The sequence below is a fragment of the Acomys russatus genome, chromosome 19 (genome assembly GCF_903995435.1).
Source record: "Acomys russatus chromosome 19, mAcoRus1.1, whole genome shotgun sequence".
Taxonomy (NCBI): Eukaryota; Metazoa; Chordata; class Mammalia; order Rodentia; family Muridae; genus Acomys; species Acomys russatus.
The window spans coordinates 65,574,760-65,597,080 of record NC_067155.1 but is presented as its reverse complement, the minus strand read 5'-3'; the positions used below and the strand labels follow the sequence as shown (position 1 = coordinate 65,597,080).

The window sequence follows — 22,321 nt, the reverse complement described above, 5'->3', positions numbered from 1 at the left end:
TAGACTTTATTCACGCAGCTTCATGCTGGGTCTCCTTTTCCTTTGGAAGACTTGGGATTTGGATACGTGTCAGACAGAGATGTCCCCAATAAACCCTGGGCACCAAGGCCGTGTTGCCAAGGGCCTCCAGGGCTGAGAGTATGTAAGTCTACACCGTTATGCAGGTAGGCAAGTGGGACACAGATTGCTCCCCGCATATGGAGGCAAACCAGATACTGTCCTGGGGGTGCTGACCTTAGAGCCCCAGTGATGAGGGATGGATGCCAGGATGAGGAGGGACCAGGTCACCACGCATCAGATAGTGTGGGACAGAGGTCAGGGACTTGAGTGAGTAGCCCCAGGGTCCCAGGGTCCATGCCTGGCTTTGGGAAGCATGAGGACTTGGGCCTGGGACCAGCAGTGGATACAAAGAAGACTGTGCAAGGACCCTGGCAAAGTCTCTCGCTCCCCATACTGGACAAGGCTAAGGTGTGGCCCCACTCAGACCCCTGGTCCCAGCTGCTCTTGGTCTCACCTGTGCTGGAGAAGAGGGGCCGGGCCAGGTCCTGTGGGTAGTGGAACCCAGAGAACACGCCTGGGGCGGGGGGCCGGCTGAACAGGTCCAGCTTTGTGCCAACCTCCAGCTTGTGGGAGTCCAGCTGCATCTGCAGGGGGACAGAGTATGTGCCAGGGCTGTGCGAAGAGCCTGGACCATACGGGGACCGCACTGGAGGTGCCTCCTTAGGCACTGCCCATGCTCAGGTGGCCCCAGGGACTGGAAAGGTTTCCTGAAGTGGTTTCATTTGGGACAGGAAAACCAAGACCCTAGGAGTCAATGACACGCTATACCTTTTTTCCCTTTTCTTTTAGTTTTTTTGAGACAAGGTTTCTCTGTGTAGCCCTGGCTGTCCTGAACTCTCTTTGTAGACCAGGCTGTCCTCAAACTCACATCAATCCATCTGCCTCTGCCTCCCGAGTGCTGAGATTAAAGGTGTGCACCACCACACCCAACTGACATACACTTTTATATGACAGCTTTCAACTAGTGTATTCTTGATAACATAGAATGTTTTGTTTTGCAGAAAATATCTTCATTTAAATTTCACAAAATTCAGCTGAAAAGACATAGCCACAGTCCTAAGTTGTTCCAAATATGCTTGCTTTCCGACGATGCACATTTAAAAACAGGGCTCCTCAGCAGTGAGAGGGCTCAGAAGGCGATGGCTGCAGCCACCAGGCCTGAGGACCTGAGTTCAAGTGTTAGGGCCCACACGGTAGAAAGAGAGCCAGTGCTGTCCTCTGACCTCGATGTGCATGCCACGGCACACATGTATTGCATGTGCAGGTGCACACACATGTACACCCCCAAAAATATACAAAACAAACCCCAAACCGTGCCTTTATTAAAATTATATAGACCTGAGGTGCGTGGTCTCCTTTTGCTGGCTGTCCTTTGAGGGCTGTGTGACGAGTGGCTGCACTGAGCATGGCTGAGGGCCTCAGGGTCAAGACTGCTTATGACCTGCCTGACACACCTTGCTGTGGCCAGCATTTGGGGCTCATATTCCCCCCACTCCCTAGAGAATGTTATACACTCATTCTCCTCTGTCTGTCTGTCTGTCTGTCTGTCTGTCTCGTTTACTCATCGTGTTGGAGTGCTCTGTGCTAGGTGGGGGCAAGTGGGAGGTGGGTACACCCTGTATGTCTACAGCTACCTATCCAACCAGGATCACAAGTTAACCTCAGCTGTCACCAGGGAGCTCTCAGGGATCGCTGTGGTCACCCCTATGTTACTGTTCTGGTCCTGGGAATCCACACTGCAAGCGCCTACCCACCTCCACCCAAGCACATGCCCTTCCTGCTGCTTTCTTAAAGCCTTCTAGAAGATTTTTACAACCGCCCACAAAGGTACAGTGCATCATGGGTACCATCTGTTTTGCAGACTATCCTGACTTCCTGTCCCACTCTGAGCCCCGCCTGCCGCCTGTCTATCAGACACCAGCGCACATGCGTGTGGCCCTTATCCCTGGCCTCAACTCTCTTCCCAACCCAGGCTCTTCCCAGGCAGTCCCACGAGTGCTAACTGTGACCTTGGAGCTGGCCAGAGCCTCTGATCACACCCTGGAGTCCTCCCAAACGGCCCCACCAGGGAGGCCCTGACAGTGCGCCCGCCTGGCCCGGCCTCACCTTCATCTTCTGCTGCTGCTGGTAGATCTGCCAGGCGATCTGCACGTGTACCGCACACCACTTCCCTGGTTTCTGTGGCAGGACCGGGACGTGCTCAGAGAGCCCAGCGCCTCTTCCCAGGCCTCATCTTCCCCAGATTCCTACCACCAGGACCACCCCAAGGCCACCCAGGAGAGAAGTGGAGCCCTTCCCAGCCACAGCCCTGGGTGTGCGTCCAACACCTCTTCCCAGCATGCACGCACTCACCCTGACTGCTGTCCGGTATGGATCAGACACCTGTGGTGAACATGGGGGACGGGGTCATGTCCAGGCTCTATGGGGACACAGGCCCAGCACCCAAGTGACTGCTGACACCTACCCCAGGGGCTTTCTGCAGGAAAGTGTGAACTGCGCTGGCCCGGCCTGTTATCTCGATTGAGTTTGAAGTCTGGAGGTGCAGGGAGAGAGGGAAAGAGAGTGTGAGCTGAGGGGGAGACCGCTGGGAGGCCTGAGTTCTGGGATGGACTGTGCTTTGGCCTGCTGGTGGGACCTTGCACTTTTACCTCAGTCCCATCAGTCAAAAGCATTTGCCAAGGCAGGAAGCCAGGCTTATGACATCCCTGGGGAAAAGGGATTGTCTCACTGTGAGAGGCACCCTACACACCAGGGACAAGACAGTACTTAGGCAAGGGAGTAAGCCTGAGTCCTCAGCCCTGGAGACTTGGGGAGCAGCTGCACGGGCACTGGGTGGGCTTAAGTGAGATGGGGCCCACACTGTTTGGAGGGAGAGGCCATGGACCTCTCCTTCTCAGCTCCTGGCTCCTCTGCTCCTTCCCTCTCAGGAAAGGCGATGGGTACGGATGACAGGTCAGTTGGTCAATTGCACTGTTGAGTAGCAGGCTTCCTGCCTGCAAACAGTCCCCAACCAGCTGGGACCTCTTCTTATACAAAGGCCAGATTGCAGTTAGGAGCTGGAGCTACTTAGTAGCCTCCACCAATGCCCTAGACCCACCCGCCTGGCAACCTCCCTGACGGAAGCAGCTGTACCTTGGGCTGAAAAGCACCCTGAGGAGACCCCAAGGGGCCAGGGTGCGCAAGCGGGGTGGGCAGCCCAGGGCCTTTGGGCCCCACCTGGTAGAGGGGCCTTGAGCACTGCTTCTACCTCCCTCAGCATCCAGAAGGACACATGGACAAATCTGTAGCTTCCCCACACCCCGAGCAGGCAGTAATCTGGGCTTGAGCATAGCGACTCACGTTGGAATGTCGGAAGTAGGGGCTGTCCAGCTTGGGTGAGAACTTGTCAAACTACAAGGGAAGAAAGCAAAGGTAAGACTTCCTGTACAGGCCTACTGCCCTCCATTGGCCCAGAACCCACCCACAGCTGGGTTGGGCAGTGATCAGGATGGCTACTGCTCTCTGAAGCAGATAGCCTGGTGTCAGCTGGCTCCTTGAGAGTGTGGCTCCTGGCCCCATGGGGCCCAGGCTCCTGGTTCAGAGGTTCGTGTGTACCCAGCTGAGGCTCTGGGAAGGTAAGCAGTCATGAAGCCTTGGCGGGGAGGTAAGGTGGGAAAGCTACCAACACCCAGGCTGCTGACAAAGAGAAAATGCTGCCCACCACGAGGTGGAAAGGGACAAAGGGACACACAAAAGGACCGCAACGACTTGGTCCTTGCAACCTAGTCTTGTTTAAGCTCAAGGCCTGGTGTCAGGCCTAAGACCCAGCACTGGTGCAGCCAGCCCAGGCCCAGGCCCTAGCAGGGGAGAACAGACTATAGGCCGGGGCCCACAGTCCAGTACCCAGCAGGGCAGGGTCTACATACACACTGGAAGGAGACGCCAGAGCCACTGCTCAAGGCTTATGCGTGTGAGGGTGAGCGAATGTCTGCGTGTACAGCTGCCTGTCCCACCCAGCCCGCCCCGCCAGCAGCCAGCACCCAGGCCTACGCACCGGCGAGGGTGCGGTGGGCGGCATGAGCGGCGTCGGGGGCAGCCCTGTGAAGGGGGCGAATGTGTGTTGGTGCTGGTGCGTGTGCTGGTGTGTGTGCTGGTGCGTGTGCTGGTGGAACTCGGCCCGCAGCAGAGCCCCCGGGCCCAGGGAGGCGCCAGGCCGCTCAGCGTTCTGCACCAGAAACCGCGTGTTCAGCTCTTGCCTGAGCAGTTCGTGATCTACAAAAGAAAAAGAGAGAGAGACGGAGAGGCACGTCGGCCATGGGCTCCCAGCGGGGCGAGGCGGATAGTCACCTGGCACTCCCGGGGTCGGCAGGCCAAGCCGTGGTGGCCCAGGGGTGGAGGTAAGAGAGGAGCCTGTGACCAAGTACCAATCAGAATCCCCGAATGAGGCTGGCAATACATGATTGGCTGGTTGAATGAGAGCAACAGGCTGGCATCTAGAGGCAAGGAGAGAAGTCTGTGAGCCCTGTCCAGTGCCTGGCCCGCAGCCTCGCGCTCTTGGGTCAGGGCTTGGATACTGGCCCCAGGCAGAGTTCTAGTTAGTTCCCTGTTGATGGCTGGCTGACTCTGCTCGGAAATCCTTCAGAGATGAAAACTGAGTGAAGGTTCCAGCTGGAGACAAGAGGAGGGACTTGTGCCCGACTCGGGGGTCTTCTGGAGGTTGGGAGCAGCAAAGGTGAAGGAGGGGCCTGAGCAGGGCTGTTGCACAACTGCCAGGGAATGTCCAGCCCCGGAACCGCCCTGGATCATCACCTCTTCCTCCTGCCCCAGGGCCCCGTAAAGGTTGCGTGCACCCTTGGGTGTAACACCTACCGGCAGGGTGTCCTGGGATGACCAGGCTGCTGGCAGGCAATGCCGGGGGCGGGGGCAGTGTTGGGGGGGCAGCGAACATTGCTGCGGCGTGGTGCTGGTGCTGCGCCTGGGACCTGAGCGCCAGGTGTGAGGTAGACAGGTGGGGGCCAGGGCCGTGTGGTGGCAGGGTCACGTGCTTTGCCAGGCCCAGAGGGGTGCCGCTGACCGTGCTGCTGCTCCTGCTGAAGGACACTGGGCTCAGTGGCACCTCCCTTAGCCCTGAGGTGGGCAGGAAGCCATAGCCCTACCCCCAGGACGTGGCCTCACCCACTGCCCACCTGAGGCTGTGCAGGTGCAGGCTGTTGGGCACCACCTGGCCAGGGCCAGGGCCCACAAAGGAGCCCAAGGACAGAGGCACGTGTGTCGAGAGTGAGCCACGATGCTGCGGGCTAAGCTGTGGCTGCGGGGTATGGTGAGGTACAATGGAGGCTTCCCTCTTCACCAGGGGGCTGGCTGGAGCTCCTGGCAGAGGTCCTGAGGGCGCAGGTGCTGTGGCAGGCAGGAAAGACTCGGTGCTGAGCTCACTGCTGCGCTCCAGGCCTGACACCTTGGGCACTGTCCCCGCCTTGGCCTCGGACTTCTCACCTCTTCCAGAGCCTGAAGAGAAAAGGTCAGGTGCGTTGTTGGAGCTGGCCCTATGTGCCCAACCATCACTTGCCTCCAAGCAGAATGTCCTCAGACCCCGCCATTGCTCTTGGCACAGTCCTGTCACACAGGGGAGCTCAACCTCCTCCCCGGTGCCCAGCTCACGTCTTCTTCCTAACTCCAGAATTCTAGGCCTCAAAGTAAGGCTAGGGTATAAGGCTGCTATAACCCCACTTTTGAAGTTGTTGTGAGGTGTCCCCCCCTATTTTTATTTTATGTGAGTGTTCTGACTGGATGTACACCTGTGCACCACTGGCCTGCCTGGTACCTGTGGAGGCCACAAGAGGGCATCCGATCACCTGGAACTAGAGTTCAGATGGTTGGGAGCCACCACGTGCATAGTCCTCTGGAAAAGCAGTCAGTGCTCTTAACCAGCTCTCTAGACCCTTTTTTCTTTTATTTATTTTAGTTTTCAAATTATGTGTTTTCAAGATGTCTTTGTGAGTGCAAGCTTCAGGAAAGAGGCCTTGGATCCCAGAGAGCTGAGGCTACAGGCGTTTGTGATCTGCCTGACATCCTGACATGGGTGTTGGAACCTGAGCTCCAGTCCTCTGATAGAGCCGTGTAATTTCTTAACCACTGAGCCATTTCTCCAGCCCCGCCCCCCTCTTCAGACAGGGCCTCTCTGTGTAGCCCTGGCTGTCCTGGAACTTGCTCTGTAGACCAGGCTGGCCTCAACACTCAAGAGATCTCTTCCTACCTCTGCCTCCCGAGTGCTAGGGTTAAAGCCATGCAATACTGTGTCCAGCTCCCTTATTTCTGTTTAAAATATTTTTTCTTCATGTCGTATGCACATGCCATGGTACACATGTGGACTCAGAGGACAACTCGTGGAAGTCAGTTTTCTTCCTCTAACATGTGGATTCTGGGTATCAAATTCAAGTCCATTCAAGACAGGCTTGGCAGTGTGCACACTTGGCAGCACCTTAGCCACTGAGGCCATCCCACCAGCCCTGGCTTTCAATGTGAGATGAGCCTTGAACACGCTGGACACGCGCTCTACCGCTAAGCTATCTCTCTAGCCCTCTCTGACTTTTTATTTCAGACAGGGTTGCTTTGAAGTCACCCAGGATGGTCTTGAATTCACCCCGTAGACCACAGTGGCCTCAAATTTTATCCTCTAACCACAGCCTCCAAAGTAGCTGGGAAGACAGGCCTGTGCCACCAGGTCCAGCTCTCATGACCCCATTTAGTAGACAAGAACTGGGTTCTACAAGGACATGCCCAGGGGTTGACACTTGCCCAACCTTTACTTGCTCCCTCGGCTGCAACACGCACTGACATATATTCACACAGGCACACGGGCACGCCCTGACGCCCGCCTCTTTCTGATGCCAGCAGTGACCAGCAGAAGCTGCCCCTGCACTAAGACTGAGTCCTTTCTTGACCACTGTCCCTGCCGGTGAGATAGACAGACCCTCCCAAGGCTCCTACTTCCCTGGACTCTCTACAACCCGAGACCCAGGAGCTGGGCTGGGGATGCACTCACCTTTGTCAGGTGCCGGGGCAAAGAGCTTCTCAGAGCCCACAGATGCCTGAGGAGAGAGAAGAGGCTAACAGGCTGTCGCTGAGAGCGACTGTCACCCACCACCCAGCAGAACACATTTACAATGTTCTTCTCTCTACCTAGAGCAGCTCTGTGCTCGGGGCCCTGCTGGGTCTCGGCCACAGGCTGAAGGCTGACCCTGCCCAGCACAGGGCACAGTGTCAATGCCTGGAGAGTTAGAGAGGGAAGAAGCACCTAGTCAGGGATGTGCCACCTTTGACACTATGGCTTTGCACTGTTGTCTACACGTGCTGCGCTGCACGCAATGCCATCCTGGGATACATTCAGCTGTTAAGCCGTTGGTCCTACTATGCACCAGGTGGGAGCTGTGCTATTCACATGCGTGGAACGCCTGGGACTGGCCAAGTCAGGGCTCCTGTGGTCCAGGTTTCTGAACACTCTGAGGGGATCAGTTGGTCTCTCTTTTGCACTTCTCCTATAGAAACATATTTGTGTGGTTTGGACTGAGCAGGCATTCACAGCTTGCATGTAATTAGCATGGGAATGCGGCCATGGACAGTGAACGGAGGGCCCATACTCTGAAGGGCTTTGCAGCTTGAAAACTCTGGGTAAAAGTGACCCTGGATAGATCCTCTTGGATTCCTTCCAGAATATGGACTGACTATGTCCTGAAAGTCACACTGAAACTCTCAATGTGATGGTACTGGCACGTGATCTGTGGTCAATGAAGAAACGTGTGACCCTCTGGTGAATGGGATCAGCATGTATGACGGAGACCCTGGAGGACTCCCTGACACGCCACCACGACGGGACACAGAGAGTGTGCCCTCCCTGACACGCCACCACGACGGGACACAGAGAGTGTGCCCTCCCTGACACGCCTCCACGACGGGACACAGAGAGTGTGGCCTCCCTGACACGCCACCACGACGGGACACAGAGAGTGTGCCCTCCCTGACACGCCTCCACGATGGGACACAGAGAGTGTGCCCTCCCTGACACGCCACCACGACGGGACACAGAGAGTGTGCCCTCCCTGACACGCCTCCACGACGGGACACAGAGAGTGCGCCCTCTGTGAACCAGGAAGAACCACAGACACCAGATTCTCTTGTGCCCTCCTGACCTTAGACTTCCAGACAGAGTGGTGGTTCCCCCACAACCAAACACAGAACCATTTCATAGCTAAAATGAGGCCTTGGGCTTGAAGGTTCCACTGGAAACCCCAGGCTGGCCTCTGCCTGTTCTGCACAAAAATGCGGTCATGTTGCTTGCGGTTTGTGAAGACCACCGTGTCCACCTACTGTAGTGTGCCTCTTGCACCGACCTCAAAGACACTGCTCCAAAAAGGGAACAGTTATGAGGTGTCATGCGTTGGCCTCAGATGTGTGCGCAGGGTGCCTGTACGTGTACACTACACATGTGCTTTGTGCGCATAGGCACTGTACAGGTATGGACGCACATCTGGATGTCTGCCCATGCTTTTAGGGTTCTGTACTGTAGAGGCAGAAGGCTGATGACGTGAGTAGGTATATGGATAGTCACATTAATGCGCAATAGCTGTGCATGTATGTGATTACGTCAGCAAGGCCTTAGAAGTTCTGGAGGACATGTGTCCACTGAAGACTGGTGGGGGTTGGTGGGTCTAGAGCCATGGACTTGGCTCTATTTTATGATTTCTACAAAGAAGGTTCAGTTATTACTGAACGCAATGAAAAGGCCTCTGCAGGGAGCGGGAAGACAGGCTTGCCCCTACAGAACTCATGGGGGGCCGGGCGTGGTGGCACACGCCTTTAATCCTAGCACTCGAGAGGCAGAAGCAGGTGGATTTCTATGAGTTCAAGATCAGCCTGGTCTACAGAGCAAGTTCCAGGACAGCCAGGGCTGTACACAGAAACCCTGTTCTAAAACCGCACCACCACCACCCCCCCCAAAAAAAAGAAAGAAAAAAGAGAATTCATGGTAAAGACAGCTCAGAAGAGTGGACTTGAGGTTAAACATACAAACTGCCAACCTCATCCGAGGAGGCCATACATGTAGGACACTTAATTCAACACAGCACAGTGTAGCTCTCCTGTCTACAACTTCCCCCGCTCAGTCCAACAGGCAGTGTCAGGGAGCTTGGGCTGCAGTTGGGTAGAGATGGGTTTTTAGGATGCCAGGCCCAACTGACCATGTGGTGAGTGCACCCCACTGTCTACCCACAGGCAAAGGGGTGGACATGACATCCAGTCCAGCCTGCCTCAGCCAAAAAGAACTGTGGACACCGTAATATGATGCACCTCAACTGACAAAGATTACAAGCTGCAAGATGCCATCTGCACATTCAGGGAAGTGAAAGATGGTGTTGTCGTTACAGATGTGGAGGCAGATGTGGCGTTGGAGCTGGGCAGGCTTGAGGGCCGAGAACTCAAGTTTGTCTCTGGGAGGCGCCCAACTGTGGGAGAGCAGAGAGCTGGATCGCTGTTTCCTATGTCAAAATAACCCAAGCAGACCCCAGATGGGCATGCCAAGAGAGACTGGAACAGCACGAAGCCACTATGGGTGTGAAACAGGGCTTTCCTACCCACACCTCTAGGGCTCATGCCACGGAAGAGGCCACAGATTCAAGCTGCTGACATGTCTTTCCTGTGGCCAAGGCTCTGGCAAGAGCCGGACGGTAAGCCCCCTGGGCTGCTCCGAGCACAAGCGTGCTTCAACAGGAACACATTTCTCTTTCTGGCTGGTAAACTTAAGAAAAAAAACCCGGGAACACTGGAGCTGGGGAGAGATGGCTCAGTGGTTAAGAGCACTTCGTGTTCTTCCAGAAGCCCAGAGTTCAATTCCCAGCACCCACATACGGCTCACAATAATCTGTGATCCCAGTCCCAGGGGACGTTCTGGCCTCTTTTGTCGTACACACTATGCAGGCAAAACGCCCATATACATATTAATTAATTAGTTAATTACAGGGTTTCATTTTGTAGTTCTGGCTGGCCTGGAGTTCACTACATAGAACCTGCAACTCACAGAGATATATACCCGCCTGCCTCTGTCTCCTGAGATTAAAGGTGTGCACCACCACACCGACCTTCTTTTCTCGTTAAAAAAGAATGCCCCAGAATAGTAAGGGGCAGAACCCATAGGGGGCTGGACAGAGAGGAAGTGAGCAAGGAGGCAGCGCCCTGCCCATGGGCCACTCTGACCACACAGCGTGGCGCTCTCCAATCTTCCACGGTGGAGTACTTACTACACTTAGGTGATGGTAGTAGTGCTTTGGGGCACAAAGACTGTACAGTCCTGATCTTGGACTTCCAATCTCAACAGCGAGCTGTAAACTTCTGCAATCTATAAACCTCTGTGCTACGTCTGTCACACTCAGGGTATGTAACCAGCGGCATTCCCAGGTCCCAGGTGGAGGGGTCCTGCCAAGGGTGGGTAGGAAGAGAGGCTACAACCCGACCTATATCTCCTGGTGTGGCACGTGTCGGGTTTCAGTCCCTGGAGGTGGAGCTGAGTCACTTTGGACACAAGTCAGCTCACAGCCCAGGCCTGATCAGAGGTCTTTTCAACTAATGCCAACGAGGCCCAGGATCTCATAAATCAGCTAAATGCGCCTCTGGCCCGGTCAGTCCTTTTGCCCCACGCCGTACTTTGTAGCTGGGACTTACTTTCCTGACCCTGGCCCCCTCTGCTCTTTTTACAACTCTCACCTCAAACTAGGTTGGTAGAAGAGAGGGCAGGACAAGCCAAAGCTCCTAAAGGTCAGGCCGGGTGTCCTTCCTAAGCCTGCTGCTGGAGTGCTGGGCAGAGTGACCACTGTAGGATCTGCCCTACATGGGGCTCAGAACACCAGGACCAGTGAGTCAGTGAGTGGACAGGGCCTCATGGGGTCAGAGTCAGCTGGTACTCACCACTGCAGACAGAACTCCAGGGTCTGGAGCTAAAGCAGGCCACCTGGTCATCAGCTTCTATACTCAAGGACCACTTGCACTAAGTTAGTTTTTTAGGAAGTTCATTACAACAAACCAAATCAGAACACGTGGCACCCAGATGAGAAAATTTTAGGCTCACCCCAGACCAGAGCCCAAACTTCTCTCTGGCTGTGGCAGAATTCTGTAGACTCCCTAGGCATCTCCCGAACCATTCTTCTGCACACAGGCTGCCATGGTCCCCACTAATCTCTCTTAGCATCTCTAGAGGCCCCTGTGGAGTCCTGTCTAACTACCTATAGCCTCCTAGGCAGCAGCCCTGGGAACCCCAAGTGCTGGGGCCCTGCTAAATAACCAGCCCCACAAGGTGCCAGGGGATGGCACTTGGCCTCCCTCTGAGTGGGCTGCCCTGGGTTTTTCACTACCAGCACCACTGAAAGACTCTCTGGGCGCCACCAAACCCCTACCACACATCTGCAAGCCAATTTTGGGCCTCTGCTCCACATGCAGCCTCCAGGTGAGCTTGAGGCCCAGGCAACCACCAGCACTCCAGAAAGGAAAAACTCTGACCTTCCAGGCAGAGGAATGAAACTGAGCCATCAAGACCAAGCTCTGCAAGCCCGCATCCAACCCACAAGGCGATGTCCACACGACAAGGTGTAAGACTTTGTTCCTTGGCACAAATAGCAAGGAGCAAGTGAAAGGACCTGATGTGTGTGTGTGTCCCCTGCTCTGCCTGCCTCTAGTTAAGACCCTAATGAGTCCTTAAGGAATGATTTGTCCCAGAGGAGCCCTGGCTCCTTGGTGCTCTATCTGGTAGGGGTCCCAGCAGGGAACTGCTCACTCCAAGGGTGGGCTCACATCCACTCCCCAGGCTCCCGGACGCGGTGCCCCAGGAGAGCAGGGGTGGTCCATTCTCCCCATGCCAGGACAGTGGCTGCTGGGGCCAGTCAGCTCCCTGTAGCCATAGGCAAATCTGCTCAGGGAGACCGTGGGCTCTGCAGGGTTTTCGGACACGTGGCCAGGTTGGTTATTATCACCCATTCAGGAAAGCTCTGACCCAGAAGACCCCAGTTTCCAGGACCTCTGGGGGAACCAGCGCTGTAATGGCACAAGTTTGAGCTGCCTTCCTAGGCAAACACGGAGATGTCCCTTCCTTCAGCCCTTTCTTTTCTGTCAAACTTCAGAGCTGACTAGCTAACCCAGGACGGGTGGGTATCTCACAGGGGCTGCTAAACCCGCGTTAATAACTTCCTGGATATTATTTACAGAGATGTGACTCAGGCGCACAGTCCTCCTCCAATCTTGGTGTAGAGCCAGAGTGCAAAAGAAACAATAAGGTCACTTCAAACCAAGATGCATGTGGGAAATCCCCAGGTTGCAGGCTTATGGGTCCACGCAAAAGGCAAGTCTGGCAGGAAGACACCACTAAGTAATCCTCTGAGGGGCGTCACTCTGGTCCGGGGCTAGGGTCACCGCGTGCTTTGTTTGAGACTATTTGACCCTAGGGGCAGCCCTCAGATCAGACCAGAAGCGCAGGCTCAGCCGCACCCCGCCCCAGACAAAGAACTCAACTCCAGGCAGGTGAGCTAGGCACCACGCACCCGGTGGCGGTCCGCGGACGGGGGCGCAGACAAAGGCGCGCTGCCCCACCGCGCCCCTCCTGCCTGCGCCGCGTGCCCGACGGGCCCAGGACCCTCGCCAGATAACACCCTGCCGCTTGCCACCACGTGCGCCCCGGGTGCAGCTGTGGGAACACCCGGACTCTGGGCGACCTGCTCCGGCGGAGGATGCCTGAGCGGGGATCCTCCTCTTGCCCTTTCCTCCAAGGGGCCAGTGCTCCCCCACCCGCGACACCTGAAATTCCGCTTTGCTCCTTGGAGCCCACAACGCGCACTGACCTCACGGGCACCCAGATCCTACGTGCTTCCCTGCGTTCACCGACGGTCTCAGCCCTAGGCGCTGCGCGAACGCGGGTGGCAGAGAAATTCCCGCGGGCCTGCCATCCAGGTAGCCCCTTTCTGCGTGCCCTCCCTGCTCAGCGGAAACCGGGCCGGGGCGCACGGGGCTCACAAGCCCCCGCGCCTTCTCTGAGCGCTGCAGGCGCTCTGGGCACGAGCGGCCAGGCGCCGTCGGGCGGGCGGGGTGGCGGTGGCGCGGGCAGGCGGGGCGCTGTGTGGGCGGGGCACGGGCAGGCCCAACTAATCCAGCCCGGAGGCGCGGATCTGCCTGGGCTGGGCCGCTGGCTTCGTCCAGGCTGTCTGATCCGTCCTGGCTCAGCGCCAGCTACCACAAAAAGACCAGACGCACGTGGGGTCCACTCCACGATCATCACCAAAACAAGTTACAGACAACTGCCATTCCGCTTACACCAGAGAGAAACAGAGTCAGAAGCGAGGCCACTTGGCTAACCCAGGAGACCCAATAGCAAATGTGCCACCCAACCCTGTCCAAGCAATTGCCACGCTAGAAAGGGCTGTGCCGCCAGGGCTACCCCGTGCGCCCTTTACAGAAGACTGGAGACGCAAAGCATCTGTGTGTTTTGTTTTGTTGTTGTGAGGCCAGGGAGCTGACCTGAGTCTGTAAAGAAGCTGAGTGTGCAAAGCCTGCCACACAGACCTAAGCACAACCATAAGGCCTTCAAACCCAGTATGCATACAGGTGGAAAACAGAGCAATTCCATGTACTGGCCCTTGAACTTCAGGAACCCATGCTGGGTGTGGTAGCATGCCTTTAATCCCAGAGGCAGGTGGATCTCTCTGAGTTCCAGGCCAGCCTGGTCTACAAAGGGTCCAGGACAGCCAGGGCTACACACAGAGAAACCCTGTAATTCAGGGACCCACAATGCTTGCGGTAGAAGAAGGGTTCCCCACTTGAGATTCGGGATGGACATCCACTTTGTGGGAACTCAGTCATTGCTCCACGGTCTGCGTAAGAGGCAGAACGGGCTGGACCAGCATCTACCTTTTCAAATGAATACACACAAATGCAGCACCGGGAAATCCAGTGCTAACTGGAGACGTGTGAGAAGTGCCAGCCTCAGACAGCATCTCCAACCCGTTCATTACATTTGAATTATTTACCAAATCAAGATCCTCTCCTTACAAGGGAAAAAACAAAGAAAAAAACAAAAGCAAGATCACCACTAAATCCTGCTATTCCTTCCCATAAAACAAAAACCACTGTGCCAGGCGCCTAACAGCCAGTCATGGGGCCGCAGGCTCACAAGCATCCATCGCCAACAAGATGAGACAGCGAGGAGACTGACTGCCTTTTCAAACAGCTGGATTTTGGCAGAGCCAGACACCGTCAAGAGTCTGGCTCCAGGGTCCATGGATCAGCAGGCCAAGTTCCTCCAGGGATGGGAGAGGGCTGGGCTCTGCTGGAAGATGTCAGGGTCTGGGAGATATATACAAGCAACACTGGCTACAGGAGGCTGCTGGAGCTGAGGGGCAGTCACAGAGGGGCGGACCCATGGTGAAGCTTACAGAAAGGGCAGCAGGGAATGGGGGAGGGGGTACATGTGTATCGTGCTGGTCTCACCTCTTTCTGAATGCCTGGCCCAGGGCAGGACCCCATCCCCCACCCCGCACCCCCACGACTTACTTCTGGGTCTTCACTGTGTACTGAGTGGCTCATTTGGCTGGCTGGCCTTTTAGACTCTGGGCCGTGGCTGGCCCTCAGTGCCCAGGGGAGACCAGTGCTGGACTGTCTCATCTACCTGACCCCTAGTGTAGTCTCAAACTTTCAAGCCATGAGAGTTGCTGCGTCTTGGTTTTCAAGTGCGTTTGTAGCAGGGTGGTCTGTGTGATATGCACGTAGTCTAAAGCAGCTTACTGTCCTGGTGCTGTCTACAGAGAAGAGCCAGACAGAAAGGCCCAGAGGTACGACAGTGACACACTCATCCCTTAGGTGGGGACTGGGGAGGGAACGACCATTTATGGCCATAACTTGCGGCCCAGGAGCCAATGGAATGGGAGAACATAGGCCAGCAAACGAGTGACTGAGGGCCCCCCTTCTGGGGGCCTTGTCTACTCATACGTCCAAACTACAGAGACGTTGGCCTGTCGCAATCACGACTGTCCTTTCCTGTCAATCCTGAGGCTGCCTTGGGCAGAAAAGCCTGGCAGAGAGACTAATCCAAGCACGGACTTAAAACTCAGAGCCAGGAGGCGGCACCTGAGCCCTGTCCCGAGCCTCCCACACTCTTCTGGAAGTAAAATTAAACTTTCAGAACCTGGAGCAGGGCGGTCTAATTTTGTTTAGGAAGGAAAGTAGCTGTGCTATGAGAGGTGTAAAGGGTTAGAAGTTGAGAAGGAAGTGGAGTGGGAGATAAAGGCAGCCGCCAGGGAGAACACTGACATCAAATATCTGGCTTCCAAAACAATATCGATAGTCCATTGGGCTTAATGGTGGTACTGAGGACCATTTACCCAAAACCACAGATCAGCAGCTCACATTATAACGTCATCTGTCACCATTCTGTGTCTCTAGGGGAAGATGTCCCTCACTGAGGGTTCCACTGGAGGCTGGCAGTACCTGGGGTCCTTTTGGCAACTGGGCCTCCCTGAGGGCCTAGCCCTGTGCTAGGATCACATACCAAGGGAGAGCTTCTCCCTTTTGGCTGTTAGTCTGAGGCCAAGGGCAAAAACCTGCGAGGTGTGGCAACATAACAGTGGCGCCCTCCAGTAAAGGCACAGGCAAGTGTGGTGGTCTTGGGAATCTGGGGAGCTGTTGGTTCTGCCCTGTAGACATGACATGAACATCTGAGCCAACTGAACAGGACATCAGGGTGTCAAGTGCCAAAACATACGCGAATGACTCTGACACCGCTCAGCACTGGTGGCCTGCAGTCTGTGCTTTGAGAATTACCGTAACAGAAACAGTCAGGACTTGTGTCATTAGAGGATGGTCAGAGACACAGAGGAGCAGCCACATCTCAGAGATGCCCTGAAGCTGCCAGGAGCTGGGGAAGGCAGGTGTGAGCTTGGGGCCCGCAGCACCTTGACTGGGTTGGGCTGCTGGGTTCCTGTATGGGGGGGTCCATCAGCTGTTGACTTATGTGCTCAGTATGGGGCCAGTGTTTAGACCAGTGGCTGCGAAGATTAAAGTACAAGTTCCAGGATCCGCTGTGAATATGGGCTGTCAAAAGGCCAATCTCCCTGCCAAGTCCCTTGCAGGGTTGAAAAGACAGGGACATCGTCATCTCAGAAACAGGGCGGTGATTTGGTCATTAGTTGTTCCTCAGTAGAAACCTGGCCTTGGGAAAGCTCTGCCCAAGACAGAAACAGAATCCAGTCATCTGTAGCCCAGCATCATGAAGAGGAAAGGCCTGGACTCTCTGGTACACAGCCCCCGAACTCAGGACCCCAGCATCCAGGAGGCCAGCATCTTTGTTGTGGCACGAGCTGAGTTATGGGACACGATCCAGTTACCACACAAAGAGATGGCAGCCTCAGGAGTGACAAGAAATGACAATCACAATTGCTACAGGGTAATGACTATCTTCTGTAGAAGGTACCAAGACAGCAAATCTGTGGAGCCATCACACAGAAATCCCAGATGCTCATGGGAAGGGCGGCCTTGAGTTAACATGGCAGGTGTGTGTGGCCTGTCTCAAAGACCCATTGCCCCCTAAACAAACCCCCAGAGCAGCAGGTCACTCACTCTGCTGGCTGCTCTGTGTCCCTTGTATATGCCCGTTCAGACTCCACTAAGACCAACGCCACAGTGACAAAACAGAGACACTGTAGAGTGAGACAGATGCTACCCTGGCTTTGCTTGAGACCCTGGCTCCTTCCTCTTGTTTGGGAGGGAGGGTGACAGACTCTGTGCTCACCTATGCTCCCTGGCAGCTAACTCTCCATAAGGTCCACTCAGACCCCCCAGTGTGGGCTTCTCTGAAGACCCTGCAGTACTGTTCTGGGATCCCACTCCATAGGCCTAGGAATAGCCCTGGGGCACAACAGTGGTTAGCAGACCAGTTGTCCTTAGGGTCAGCTCTGCCCGCTGAGAGTACTTAAGGAAACTTGGCCACCTGCCTTCAGGTGGGTAACGGAGTTGCTTTCTCTAGAAGACGAGGGACGAACAGGAGCTTGACACTCCTATCATGTCCCTTCAGCCCACATGCTCTGAGAAGCTCTGGGCTACAGAGAGAACTTCTTCCTAAAGCTGGCTTTTATATTAGAGGTGGTAGCACAGGGCTTGCAGGCTCAGCGTTTTTCCAGGCATCTGTTTGAATGTTATGTCTGTATATGGTTTCTGTCCTTGAAGGAAGCAGCAGCTCCACACAGTGGGGGCACAACCCCATCTTTCCTACACCCTGAGCCCGAGTGGCTTCTTCTGGATGTACTGATCTCCCAAACCCTCCCCTGCCACACACACACACACACACACACACACACACACACACACACACACCCCACACACACACACACACACACACACACACACACACACACACACACACACACCCCACACACACACCCCACACACACACACACACACACACACACACACACCCCACACACACACACACACACACACACACACACACACACACACACCACACACACACACACACACACACACACACCCCACACACACACATATAGACACACACATACACACATTCTATTCAAGGGCTCTGTAAAAAGACCCTGCACTGCAGAGGGGACACGGTAGAGGCTGAAGAGGGACCCGAAAGCAGACGGCACAGGCATGTAGCCAACCGAGCAAGCACACCCTGACCCTGGGGCCAGTTGAGCTGAGCCTGACCAAGCGCACTCTGCCAGGAGGCCAGACATGGCTCCATGGAGTCCTGCACTGCAGATTCTGCCCAAAAAAAGTCCACGACCAGACCCAAACACCCTTTAGTGCACCCTGACGGCCCATGCATACAAAACCCTTTCCACAAAACCTTGCCTCGCCAGCTGGGTATGGTGGCACACGCTTCCTTTAATCCCAGCACTCTGAGAGGCAGAGGCAAACAGATTACCTGTGAGGACAGCCTAGTCTACAAAGCGAGTCAAATTCAGCCCAGGCTACACAGATAAACCTTTTGTCAAAAAACAAACAAACAAACAAACACCAAAAACTTGCCTCAAACCAAGTCCAAGTCTGACTTCTGTCCCTCTCCCATGCTCAGTGTTTGCGACACACCTTCCCCCTGTGTCTCCTCCTCTACATCTGGGATTGCCATAGTCAACCCCGGCTCCCAGCACCTCAGACCTCTTGGTTAGGACTTTTATTTGCTTAGAGGCCAAGGCCAGTAAGCACAAGACAGGACCCTGCACATGGTTGCCCAGCCCATTTGGTCAGTGTGACCTCTGCTAAGTTCCCTCCCTCCTGTTCTTAGATTCCTTGACCAAGGTTGATAAAGTGCTCCGTGGAGGGCCCTGTAAAGTTGTGGTAGTGACAAGTGACTCCAGTACTGAGCACTGAGCAGCACAAAGCCCGGGAGGTAATGCGGACATTTTGTGTTGGACAGTGGGAGCCAACAGTGACTAACAGCTCCCACCCCACCTCCCAGAGATGCCTGCAGCTGTTCAGCAAGCCCTGCCACCCTCCTTGAGACCAGCCAGCCTCAAGGTGCTTTCCATCAGGGCTTCAACAATGGCTGCACTCCCATGGCGGGCACACCCAGCCAGGGAGAGGCTCCCTGCAGGGCCTGTCTAACCGAGCTCCAAGACACTGGCTCCTCCTAGCTTCCCTGGCCTGCCCTGCTTCAGTGGGTTGGTAGATCATCCCAGGTCAGTCCACAAGTCAGGGAGGGGAAGCCAGGCTCACCTTGTCATCCACGCCACTCTCACTGTCGCACTGTGGGTCAGAGAGAGAGAGAAGTAAGTCAGTGCCTTCATACTACCAGGGTACAGTAGGGTGGACATTCCTAGCCACGTCTCAGCCAGGAGGGACAGTGGGAAGGAACAGGGACAGGTGGAAGGCATAACAAGGCTGGCTTGCCCCGGTGTAGGCAGGCTCCAATCCCCTAGGACCAGACAGACCCTGCAGCTCCTAAATGACCCGTGATGTTGGGAAATGTGCAGGGAGCTTTATCCAGCCCAGATGAAATCAACTATCCCAGGAACCTATGTGGGCCCAGCCCGTCTTGTGCGGAGGGCCCAGGTTGAAGGAGGCCCCACCACATAAGAGCCAGGCAGTAGCCACGACAGCTCTTCTTCCACAGCCAGATGAGACAGGGTACAAAGAAGACATTAGGACTGACTGTGAACCAGTACACAGTGACACAGCTACCCAGCCCAGAGCCTATGTTCCTTCTCCTGGTCTGAAACCAGGAATTTAGCTGGAAATGCCAGCATCCCATCCCGCGGCTCTGGCCTCTCTCCCTGGACCTTTCAGGGCCTCAATCCACGCCTCTCTTGGTGGGAGAGTGTAGCAAAGAGCATCGGTCTTCCGTTTGGACTTGCCTGGGATGCTTAGGGTACAACTCAGATGACCCATTTGTGAGTACAGCTGGTTAACTCAAGAAAACAAATCTTTGTTTCCCTTGTTCAGGAAGCAGATTTGAAAAGGCACACTGCTAGGGAACAATGCAGTTTCCTCTAAAATAAAAAGGGGGGAAAACTTGCAACTGCAATTACGGTACACTCACATCAAATAAATTATATTACTGAAAATAAATCTCCAAGACACATGAGATGGAGATTGGGCCACAGCCAGGCGTGTGTGGTGCTGGGTTATAAGTTGTATTCAACATGATTAATACACATCATCAAATTATATTGCCTCCCACTGACCCAACTGAAGGCCGTAATATCTTCAATGACAAGTTCAGAGGTAGATAAAATGTGTTCACCAGCCACTCATTGCAGCACACGCTCTATTCTAGCTCAGGGACAACAGACCAGGCAACTGGGATGGGCATGTGGGGGTTTTCAGAGGCTGTAATTCCACACCTGCAAGTCATGGACCCTTTTATCCAGTCTCCTAGTGTGGGTCATGGCCAGGGTGGGCAGGAACCAAGACTGCCATGGGTAAGATCACTTCTTAGAGCAGTGGCCCTCAAACTTCCTAACCCTTTCACCCCTTAATACAGCTCCTCATGTGGTGGTGACCCCCAGCCATAAAACTATTTCACTGTTATGTCATAAACTGTAATTTTTCAGCTGGGCGGTGGTGGCTCACGCCTTTAATCCCAGCACTTGGGATGCAGAGGCAGGCAGATCACTGTGAGTTCGAGGCCAGCCTGGTCTACTAAGTGAATCCAGGACAGCCAAGACTACACAGAGAAACCCTGTCTCGAAAAACAAAAAGCAAAAAACAAACAAACAAACAAACAAAAACCAACAACTAATTTTTCTACTGTTATGAATCGTAACATAAATATCTGAAATTCAGGATGTGACTCCCCAAAGGATAGTGAGCCACAGGTTGAGAACTGCTCTCTAAGAGGAAGGAAGACATAAGCAGCTCTTCAGAGATGCCCTCCCAAGACCCCCTGCTGATACGCACAGCTTGAGACCCTTCAAAGCCTTGGCACCCCCTCCCACTGTGAGGCAGGCAAAATCTGGTGAGATGGCAGATGGCAGGGCCTCTGTGTCATGAGGGGGGATGACAACGGAGTTCATGGGACCCCTTCAAGGGAAGTGGGTCAGGAGACCATGGAGGTGAGCGGAGCCTGAATACACCAGGACACTCTAGCGACGGCCCTCAGCCTTTTGCCAGCTCACTGGGACCGGTGTGTGCAGGTAGAGTGGAAGTGGTGGCTTGAAGGGTGGGGGACACGTGGGGATTGAAAGTCACTCTCTCTGACCTTGCTGCCTGGGCTGCCAGGATCCATGGCCAGGCGTCTTACCATCAAACCTTGTCAAACTGCCAGTGCTGCAGGGTCAGACCTCGGTGTGGCATGTCTGTCACGGAGGCAGCCTGGGGACAGCTGGATCACCTGCCAGCCCTACCCTCTGCTCTTTCTCAGCCCCAGAGCCCACCTCCACCTTATCTTACGGCCAGGAGAGTGATTCACAGACGTAGACTGGCCACAGACTCGCCCGTGGCTTTTAGGTCTGAAGCTAGACTGGCACCCGAGGAAGGGCAGCTTATGGCGTCCAGCACCAAGTGAGAGAACCCACCAGCAGGTACAGGAGAGACCTCCCAGACTGTATAAATGTCAAACGACACTACACCATCAACAATATGTAGATGGCACCATAAACAGAGTCATGAGATCAAGCACTGCTGATTAGCATTTAACGGCAATGGAGTTAGAATTACTCAGGGCAAGGTGGGGAAAAGAGACACAGCAGCAGGGTTTCTCTGTGTAGCCTTGGCTGTCCTGGACTCACTCTGTAGACCAGGCTGGCCTTGAACTCACAGCAATCCTCCTGCCTCTGCCTCCCGAGTGCTGGGATTAAAGGCGTGCGCCACCACGCCTGGCTTCCTCTCTCTACTTCTTGAGTACAGATATGTAAATAGGTGACTCCCATTTCTGCTCCCACACTTTCCCCATCTTGGACTGTATCCTCTAACTGGAGTGTAAATAAACTCTTCTGTAATTTGCTTTTGTTGAGTATGTTGCCATAGCAACAACAATAAACCACAAAATAATTAAAAAACCAAAACCAAAACAAAACAAAAAACCAAAAACTGGAACCAAGAAATGGGATCATTGCTATGATATACCCAAGCAGACGGTTCATAAGTCTGTGGAACTTATGTGCGAAGAATGTGGAAGAATCTGAATCTGTGGGCTAGAGAAAAAAAAAGTAAAAAGTAAAAAAAGAGACTAGTGTCATTAAGGAGAAGCTTTTTGCTGCTGCTGTTTTTTGTTTGTTTGTTTTCTTTTCTTTTTTTTTAATATATATTTATTTGTTGCATATACAGTACTCTGCCTGCATGTACACCTGCAGGACAGAAGAGGGCATCAGACTGGATTGTAGATGGTTGTGAGGCACCATGTGATTGCTGGGAATTGAACTCAGGACCTCTGGAAGAGCACTCAGTGCTCTTAACCTCTGAGCCATTTCTCTAGCCCTGTTTGTTTATTTTTCAAGACAAGGTTTCTCTTGTGTCCCCTTGCCTGACCTGGACTTGCTCTGTAGACCAGAGCCTGCCTCTGCCCCCTCAGGTGCTGGGATTACAGCTGTGCACCACTGTACCCAGCTAGGAGAAGCCTTCTTAAGGAGGAGACAGTGAAGCCAGAAAATTGCTTGCCATACAAATATATGTTTGAGCTAAAGCCAAGCATGGGGGCTGGAGAGATGGCTCAGAGGTTAAGAGCACTGCCTGCTCTTCCAAAGGTCCTGAGCTCAATTCCCAGCAACCACATGGTGGCTCACAACCATCTATAATGAGA

At 54.4% G+C, this 22,321-nt stretch overlaps 1 protein-coding gene across 5 annotated transcripts in view; it reads right to left on the bottom strand.

Moving 5' to 3' along the window:
* The window catches only part of Fbrsl1 (fibrosin like 1), a 77,190-nt gene that overhangs the window by 8,588 nt on the left and 46,281 nt on the right, over nt 1–22,321 (bottom strand). Inside the window, exons 5-15 of one of the 5 annotated variants that reach the window (XM_051161756.1) lie at nt 18,799–18,828; nt 7,082–7,127; nt 5,226–5,544; nt 4,909–5,129; nt 4,464–4,532; nt 4,094–4,311; nt 3,400–3,450; nt 2,525–2,593; nt 2,413–2,442; nt 2,167–2,238; nt 515–644 (exon numbers count right to left, since the gene is read on the bottom strand). In XM_051161756.1, coding sequence (XP_051017713.1) covers nt 515–644; nt 2,167–2,238; nt 2,413–2,442; nt 2,525–2,593; nt 3,400–3,450; nt 4,094–4,311; nt 4,464–4,532; nt 4,909–5,129; nt 5,226–5,544; nt 7,082–7,127; nt 18,799–18,828 — 1,255 coding nt within the window. Of the gene's footprint in view, nt 1–514; nt 645–2,166; nt 2,239–2,412; nt 2,443–2,524; nt 2,594–3,399; nt 3,451–4,093; nt 4,312–4,386; nt 4,533–4,908; nt 5,130–5,225; nt 5,545–7,081; nt 7,128–18,798; nt 18,829–22,321 lie in introns of all 5 variants that reach the window. The other 4 variants (XM_051161757.1, XM_051161760.1, XM_051161759.1 and 1 more) reach the window with 4 other exon arrangements.